This window comes from Macrosteles quadrilineatus, unplaced genomic scaffold (assembly GCF_028750875.1).
Source record: "Macrosteles quadrilineatus isolate MER2022 unplaced genomic scaffold, UCM_ALF_1.0 Scaffold_7__1_contigs__length_78375512, whole genome shotgun sequence".
Lineage (NCBI taxonomy): Eukaryota > Metazoa > Arthropoda > Insecta > Hemiptera > Cicadellidae > Macrosteles > Macrosteles quadrilineatus.
In genome coordinates this window covers 16,904,746-16,914,108 of record NW_026542600.1, presented here as the reverse complement: position 1 = coordinate 16,914,108, position 9,363 = coordinate 16,904,746, and the positions used below count along the sequence as shown (strand labels likewise).

The following is a 9,363-nucleotide window of genomic DNA, read 5'->3' as shown; positions in this document are numbered from 1 at the left end:
AAGGAAAAAACAATATGAAGAGGAAATTTTAAAAATTAAATTAAAATGTGCATGTGAACATTGAACTTGTAATCCCCAGTTATTTGAGATACTATTAGTATTTTTAAATGCCTTTTTCCTCATGGTACAGTAGTTGTCTCATGTTTGTAATAGCTTGGCTAGTTATCCGTTTCTCTTAACTTTTTGGCCCATTAGTTTCTTTCGACTCAATCACCCTGCTGTACTTATTTATTTGATGTACCAAAAACAACTTTTCTTTATCTGAAAAAGTTCTGAATTTAGTACTTTAATATTTGTAAATACAATACTATTTTTTATTATAAAATAATAAACTGTTATTTTTTGGATGTTTGTTAAACCTCATTAAAAACTGCATGTAGTTTCCTAACTTAATTGGTTCAATGAAACCATATATTTCAATGGTGGTTGTTAAGACATAACACATGAACAGATCCATAATACAATTGTATTCTATATTATAATATTATTATAATTCAAGGATATGGTAAACTTTGAACCATTATGGACAACTTTAAACCTGGAAGAATCAAACGTAAGAGATTACTATACAAAAGACATTTTTTTATAAAATGACCACTTTTACAGCTTTACAACTTTTCCTTTAAGGGTTTAGTTTGATCATTTACTTACAATAACTGATATGGCAATCATATATGGTGATTGATCACCAGATAATTGATAATTTCAATTAAATTGTTTACCGAGGAAATACAGATAAACATATAAGGTAATAAATAGTATATTAATTAAAGGATGATAACAAAATCATGTATTTTACAAAATGTTGACAAAAAGGACTGTTCTGGAGTCAATGTCTATTACTCCTCATTGCGCCTGTTTGAGAAATGGCGGTGGATGAACAGCTCTTTAATTAAACGGCCTCTCTCATTATCCCGAACTCTTTCTTCGACATCAACAACAAAATTTTGCCAGTTGTTGGGAATCAGTTGTACATCTTCGTTCCCAAAATCCCTTGGGTCCCACTGCCTCCCAATGTTGTGGAGCACAATGCAGGCAGCTATGATTCTTGTTGTTGTCTCAAGCTTGTTCCTCAACTCGTATAACATACATGGAAAGCGCCTCTTAAGTACCCCAATGGTTCTTTCTACTGTATTTCTAGTAGAAATTTGAGCCCTGAAATCAAATCAATTTATTCTTTAGATAATTACAATGTAGGATTGGATTAACAAAAAAAGATAACTTAAAGCTAGCATTATATACAACAATCTTGGTACTTACCAGTTTAGCAAAAGCCACACATTTTATCTACTAGTTTAATCCAACATAACTACTTTCACATCAGTAGATTTGGTAGTAAAAAGTATAATATTTCATCATGTTTAGTAGTTTGGTTTATTATAGTAAAAGTTTTTAATATAGTGGCCTCCAGACAACAAGTATGTTCTAAGTGGCATATTTTTACTTTACAATCATCAATAATGAGTGTAAAAAGTACTTGACATTAAAAAGTAAAATTGTGGATCTATTGACCTGTTGTATCTTTGTTCAGCAGCAGTTTGAGGGTCCAAAACAGGAGTGTACATGTATTTTGTTTGGGCATAACCACTGTCCCCTAGAAGAAAGGAGTTCTTCAGGTCGCCCCGGGGATTTTCAAAACGCCACCTAAATGAAGAAGCAGGATATTAATTTTCTTGATTAGTGTGTAAATTTCAGTACAATACAAATATAATTAAACAAAACTGACAGTCTGTGATTTCTTCTGTTTTATTAGCTTAATTGAATCAAAAGGGCACAAAGAAACCTGCAGATTAATACAAAATAATCGTTTCCAGATTACTAACAAATATTCATAAATATCCTCCATATTATTATTTTTGTATATAGCGGTTAAGGGGGTATTATGCCTACGACCACTAATTGATCTATTGTTAAAACAGGGAGGAAAAGGATTCACAAAATTATAGGAGAGGTAGGAGTTGTACAATATGTCGGAATCTCTTACTTTTGAGATAGGTACTCTTACTGAGATACTACAAAACTTTCTACTTAAGCTTTGATTTAGAAGCGGGTTACTTATTTTAAATACTTACTTATGACTTACATAACGCATAAAAAGTAAAAACTATTAATCTTATCTGACAGTTTGTTGGTAACCGTAAAAAAAATGCTATTAATATTGTGAATACCGGTAATTAAAATGCTATACCTAAGGCTGCTGTTGCTGAATATCCTCGAGTCATGTGTTGACCCAGGCCAGCGAATCACTGCATCAAAGATCTGCAGCTGCGGGCCAGCGACGAGTTGCACATTGATGGACATGAATCCTTTTCTATTTCTATATACCTCTGCATTCTGGCCACCTGGACTTATAATTGGAATCTGAGTTCCATCAACACAACCCAGTACATTTGGAAATCCAGCTATTCCTAAAAAATCAGCTTTGACCAGATTTTTCTGAGCCTCATTTCTTGGGAAATGCACCAGTCTGGGGATATTTCTAGCCAAAAGTTCTGACACCTCTTGAACTATTCTACTAACAGTTGGCTGGCTTATGTTAACAAGATCTCCGCAAACAGTCTGGAAAAATGTTTACATATGACAATCTTTAAAGGTGTGAAATATTTTATCATATTAATAACTTATGTTACTACATAAGTTACATTACTTTGATATATTTATTTTTACGCTTAAGAAGGCTATATGCTAAATGTCCTTTTTCACGCTATGAAAAAATGGCAAAAATTCCAGGTTGTGGCTGGCTGTTGGTTACATAAAATATAGGCATGAGTTAAAGAAAGCATTGATATATACACGCCTATCTGCTATAATAGAATTCAAGTAACATGTATGCTAGCCTACATAATACTTGTAGCATGTTACACAATGAGAATGGTATTCTTCAACATGAATTCCTACCTATGCATGGACTATTTTGTTTTTGCCATTTAAAAAAAGATATTTTATCATTTTTAACGTCAATATTGACGTGACTTAGCATACTGAATGTATTGAATAGTCTAACATAGATTTAGTATCATTAGTTAATTTGTGTAGCTCACATTTTATTGTCATGCATTTAAATGACACGATTAGCTTAATATAGGCTATAATAATATTAAAATGCATAAATGTAGACCTAATAGACCTTTGAGAGCATTACATATATGGTACCGGTAAATAGGTAGGGCTAGGATGCTTTAAGTTAGTCTAAGTAACTAGATAAATTTCTTTAGATAACTATATAATTCCAAAACTATTAGGCCTATTAAAAACCAGTGAATTAAAACTTAAATTAGTAAACCTAGCATAAACTCATTTACCTCAAATTTAACATTCAAGCCTAGTTATGATAAAATTGTTAAAATGTAGGCTAATAAACTTATAATGGCTTACCTGATAGCTACCAGTGGCATAAAATCTTAATGCAGTGGCGACTTTTATTTCTGGAGAAATAGGCAATCCCCTGTTTGTAGCGTTCTGCCTATTTCCATAAATTAGGGGAATAATTTTCTCCCTAACGACCTGTTTTGTAAATCTAAACCTATTTATAAATTCATTGTCATCATACACTTCAAAAGGATTCGTAGGGATGTGATCGTTTGGCCTATGTGCCCGATTTTCAAAAAGGTCATCGTCAATGTGGTCCATGAATTCAATAAAATCATCTTCTAAAATATTTTCATCCATTGTAGAATCGACGTGTGTATAAAGAATATAAATAATTTGTATAATAAATAAATAAATAAAATAACACAAGTATCAACAAATAATTTAACTAACCGATCTACTCAAAATACGCCGGTCAACGGGAAAAGTGTCAATGCTGTTTAATCAAAATAAACAAACATAACCTACAAATCACAGCTTTGTAAGGTTATAGGGACGTTCATACCTTCCTTATTATTCTAAGGAGTAAGGAATCATCAATTAAGGAAAATTTATTCGTTAAAGGAGTTAGGAGCGTTTGTGAATTTGAACAAGCAACAATACTTAAGGAATTCCTTCAATCAAGGAGGCCTTGAATAAGGAACGGAAGTAGGAACGTTCCTGAATACCAGTAAGGAGAAAGGTAAGGAATAAGGAACAAGGAATAGGTTAAGGAACGTTCATGAATTCCGCCCCTAATCTCCATCTAAAAATAGAGCTTTCCAGTTTTAAGCCACAATTTGTAATTTTAAGTAAGTGTATTTGAGTAAAGTAAATTCCTGGAGATATTTTCCTCGAGTTACATGAGAATTACCTCAACAGACTAAGAGATTATTCTCATTTTTACCTCTCATGCAAACAATGCATCCCTCTAAACAATTCATGTCTCTGAGGTGACTCCACTGCGATCGATAAATCTTTAGAAGTAATATTTCTCCATATAACCAATGGCTGACATGTAGACATGTTGTGTGATTGCCTTAGTGCTCAGAGCGCGAAAAAAACGTCATAAGCATCGTTATTGGGTACATAACTAGTCCGAGGTTGTTAAAAGAACAATTTTACAAGCTATTTGAAGACCTGTGTGAACACCCTGTGAAGTTTTTCCAATACTACCGCATGAGTAAATGCCCTTTTGATGAACTATTGACAATAGTAGGCAATGTATCACTTGTCAATGATTCCATCAACATTTGACTCGTTGTCAGACATTTTATGCGCGAATTGGATAGTACAGGGTCAGAACTGCGACTAAACGACTGAACTATCGGCAGTGGAGGCATGTCCATATCTGACCGTGTGACTATTACAGTATTATATTATCTGTGGTGTGACGCATTTCAGAAGTCCGATAGTCGTGTCGCAGCCAAAATAGAATCATTTGCAACTTTTTTGTCGCATACATTTTTCAGACTACTGTGGATTCACTCTAAATGGACAAATCGCTTTTTAAATATACGACTAAATAATCGTGAGGCTAAAGTCGCCAGTAGATACCGTGCCTAAATGTGTGATACGATCAGGTTCTATGAAAGGGGGATTTTATACGCCTTTTCTGTGATAATTATATTGTGTCTTTAATTTGGCTAAACGAATGTTGTTAAGATAATCTTTATCATCGGCTGCACGACAGTTTTGTTTAAATTATCACTACATACAGGGTGAGTTTTAAATGAGCCCCCCCCACCCTACTTTTTTCAACATTTCTTAAGATATCAACTCCAGACCACGTCAGATCATTGTAGAGTCGTAAGTAATTCATTTTGACTGGGTATAAAGTTTTGGCTACCATCTTGGATCCGCCATATTGGATACAAAGTTTTTTTTTCAAATGTAAAGGTAGGGTTGTGACCTATTGTTTCAAACTAGATTTTTACGCCGAATATGATGCTGCAAAAATCTTGATCCTTTCTAAAGTTATGAGAACTTTTTATAACTTTATTTTTAGCTCATTTTAACATTGTGCATTTACAAACTAAGACCATAATCTCAAAATGGTGCTAGGTAAAGATCAGTTCAGTATACATCACAAGTCATTGTCGACCTATTTTCACTTGGTTATGACGGATGTATTTTTTCAGCCGCCATCTTGGATCCGCCATTTTGAAATGTGATAAATTATTTTTAATATGAAGGTGGTGTTGTGACCCATAATTTTGAATTACTTTTTTATTCTGAACTTCATTCCGCAATCCGTTTTTTTTTCACCAAGCTTTCTTAATGAAATCTTACAATTATTTTATAGTCAATATTTCAAAAATATATGTACATGAAAAACGGATTTCGGCATTGAGTTCAGCATAAAAAAGTAATTAGAAATGATGGGTCACAACACCACCTTCATTTTTAAAATAATTTATCACATTTCAAAATGGCCGATCCAAGATAGCGGCCGAAAAAAATACATCCGTCATACGCAGTTGAAAGTAGGTTGACAATAACTGGTTGGTGTTTACTTATCTTTATCTAGCACTATTTTGAGATCTTGTTTTTACGGGGATTGCCCAACTCCGCGCAGTGGTCAAATTTAATCCGAGGAAAAGTTTTATGGCCCCCGAAGGGTTCAGCCCAACTCCGCGCGGTGGTCACTTTTAGGGCCAATTCCAACTCCGCGCGGTGGTCACTTGTAATATTAAGGTTACCCGTCAATTACAGACCCATCAAAAAGTGTTTGAGACAGGGTAAAAAGTGTGAAATGTCAATAGTTAAGTGTAAAATGAATTCATTTGACAATTTAATCAAAATATGTTCCTTTTACAGGATTTTACAACAGTTTAATTTACTCATTCTCCATAAGAATAACATAAGAATTTAAAAATAAGAATTCTTTGGCATTTTTTCTGTAACTATTCTGGCGCTTTTACGCTTCGATATACTGAATTATTTGTTTTTAAGCTTTACGAAGTGGTTTCAAAAGAAATTTAAAAACGTTATACTTTCATAATATATACATAAGCCCCAGTTCACATGGTTCAATCGTGCTGGTTTGTGAACTCGTTCGAATAAACGGTTTACACATTCACGCCAAATTTAATCAAAATCAGATCATTTTGCTCGAGTTATCGTGCTAACAGACTTACATATATACACATAAAATATATATACCGGTATATATATATATGAATTTGAACGGATGGTGTTTTCGGCCTTTGGGAAATAAAAACGAAAAATTTAATCAGTGAGTCCAGGTCTTACCATGAGACCTACGGTAATAGCTTATTCCCTATACATGGGAAATTCGCTAAAACCTTGGTCTGGGTCTAGATTCAATGAAAACCCTCTTCATAGACGTAAAATTCGCCAATTTTAATAAGATGTAAAAGAAATATGCTCGTAAACCAATTTCAGCCAATTTTCCCCCCAATTTGAGGTGTATAGCTAACTGTTTTATGAAACAGAGATTACAGCCAATTTGTTGAAGCAATCTGTGGTTGTTTACAAGACTAACATTTTTGAATTTGGTACTCAAGTTTATCAGCAAGCTCATAAACCCAGTGCTAAAAAGAATGATTGAGTATTGTAGACTTTGGAACATATAAATTTACAGTCACTCTTTCTCACGGGCTTTTTAAAACTTCTTATATTAGTGGTTTTTAAGCTTCGTCTCCTGTTTTGGGTAGGCATATACTTTTTACTTTTCCTTTCTTATAAATGATGAAAATATATCATAATTTCAAACTTAGAGCACAAACTCTCATACGTCAGGGCTGTGAGAGCCAAAATTGACCACTGCGCGGAGTTGGGCATGTGCCGCGAGGGACCCGAAGTGACCACTGCGCGGAGTTGGGCAGTCGGTTTTGACAGATTTCTGACCACCGCGCGGAGTTGGGGTAAGCCCGTTTTTACATAAGATCCCTGATTACTCATTTTAACTGATTTGAAGTTCCTACAAAGTTTGTTGCATTCCATGTACTGATTAGATGGGGTTCCTCTTCGTGCAACAACGTTTATGTAGTTACATATGTAATCTCAATATGAACTTTTTGGCAAAACATACGAATAAACAAAAGTAAGCTTTCTCAATTTTAGCTCTCACTTTTAGCACTTAATTTTAGCGTGCATTTTTATGTCACAAGGGCCTCCGTAGTCAAGACCAGTGGCGTTAGTTCTGACAGATCGCCCTTTTTAGGATAGACAGTGCGAGGATTGAAACGAAAACGTCTTTTACATTATTGCAGATGTAACTAGATCGAATTAAGCGTCTTGCAGGCAAGATAAAAAAATGTTTCGAGATGTGAAAAAACTCAAGTTTAGCCATAAGATACATCAGATGATAATAGTCAACAATCGACGATGACACAAAGTAATTTATCGACATAATGGGTGAGGTGAATAAAAGGTAGTATTTGGTAGTACGTACTTCTTTTTGGAGTATTTACTCGGTTTTCGGTGAATAAACATGCTAGTTCATACTAGCCCCTAGTACAAACTACATCTTGCAGGTGAATAAAATGCTAGTTCGTACTACCCCTTGTACATACTTCGTCATTTAGGGAACGTAGTATCTATTAGGCTTTTTCGGTGAATAAAAACCGGTCCGCATAGTAGATACTTCATTTTTATGTAGTACGCTCATGGGCGTGCTTCAGTTTGGTCGTTTACGAAGATGGCGATGTTTATACAAGTCCATACCAGGAAAACGTACCTTGAAATAAGAAATATTGTTAACTGTAAGAAATTACTGTGATTTTAGAGTGATATTGTTGATTTGTTTACCAACAAGTTTTTTTCCTTCTCATTTCCTCCTATCAGAACTCAATTCCTTCTCTAAGCTTAGTCGGTTTATTCCCCTTAACATTCCTCTCCATTTATTTCTTCATCGTATTTTTCATGTTACTGTATCTATTAAAATCCTTACCAAGAATTTTTTTGTATCATCTAACATTTTCAAAACTCTGTTTTCCCCCTTACCACGTCCGGAATTTTAGATTTCTCAAATAAGTTATAGAAATGTTTTTATCACAGCTCACTAATCATGCTTATTCTCATAGATTTAAGCAAGTGCTAGAACTACGTAGTACGAACTACGTAGTATTTACTAGTTTTTATTCACTTCACCCATTGTTTAGCATCTGAACTGATAAGAGCATTCAGCCGCCCGCCATTCTGATTTAATCCATCCTTATCTATGAAGCAAACATGCGATTGTTTGTCTGCTAGAACGAGAGTAAAAACCTTCACTTTGTAGGTCTACCAAAAATTGACACGGTAGACTGTTCAAATTTCTTGAATGATAAATAACCTGAATTTCATTTAATGGATCTTTTGTGTTGTGTGCAAATCGTAATTATAAAGGAATTTCACTGATATACAGCTTAATCTTTACATATGCTATCTACACTTAATTATTACAGATTTCAATTATAGAAAAATATTCTATAGCCACAACGCAAGAGGAAACCCAAAATTTACCATCCAGTTAGTAAAAACAGGAAACTGCTTCAAAATTAACTACGTGAGATTTCTCAATAAACTGCCTGACACCATAGAAAAAAGGAGTACTCCTATGCTGACACTTGTTTTCACGAAACACTTTAAAATTAAATCATCTAAATGGCTTATTGCCAATCCTTTTAATACAATAGACGAATTTTAACATGTTCTGTTATAATTAACTTTAAGGTTCAACTTTATGTTATGTACTGTTATTGTTCTATCTATTTACCGACACTGTTAAATTAGCATCTGTAAGTGTTTGTAATTATTGTAAGAATCGTATGTAATCGCTTAATTTATTGACTGTGCCAATGCCTGATCTACATGGATCAAAAGCAATAAAGATTCTTGATTCAATGATTCTTGAGTCAGAAGAGACGTGTGACCAGGTAACACCTGGTAGCCACTCTTGAATTCAGTGACATTTAAAAAATACGTTACCTCAGAGATCACTGTGACAAAACATAGTAGATAGCGTGATTCACAATATGTAGTACTGTACGTGAATGATGAGTTTTT

General features: G+C 34.0%; 2 protein-coding genes across 2 annotated transcripts in view; one reads left to right on the top strand and one right to left on the bottom strand.

Annotated features, from left to right (window-relative positions):
* LOC128998827 (uncharacterized) overlaps nt 1-696 on the top strand; it is a 3,121-nt gene extending 2,425 nt beyond the window's left edge. Inside the window, exon 3 of the mRNA XM_054425184.1 lies at nt 693-696. Coding sequence (XP_054281159.1) covers nt 693-696 — 4 coding nt within the window. The remainder of the gene's footprint in view (nt 1-692) is intronic.
* A 100-nt stretch (nt 697-796) lies between these two features.
* On the bottom strand, nt 797-2,571 carry LOC128998826 (putative nuclease HARBI1; the record flags this gene model as incomplete). Its single annotated transcript, XM_054425182.1, has 3 exons — nt 797-1,155; nt 1,513-1,644; nt 2,189-2,571. Coding segments are annotated over 3 exons (831 nt in total), but the record flags the coding sequence as incomplete, so codon positions are not given.
* Between the last annotated feature and the right edge of the window lie 6,792 nt (nt 2,572-9,363).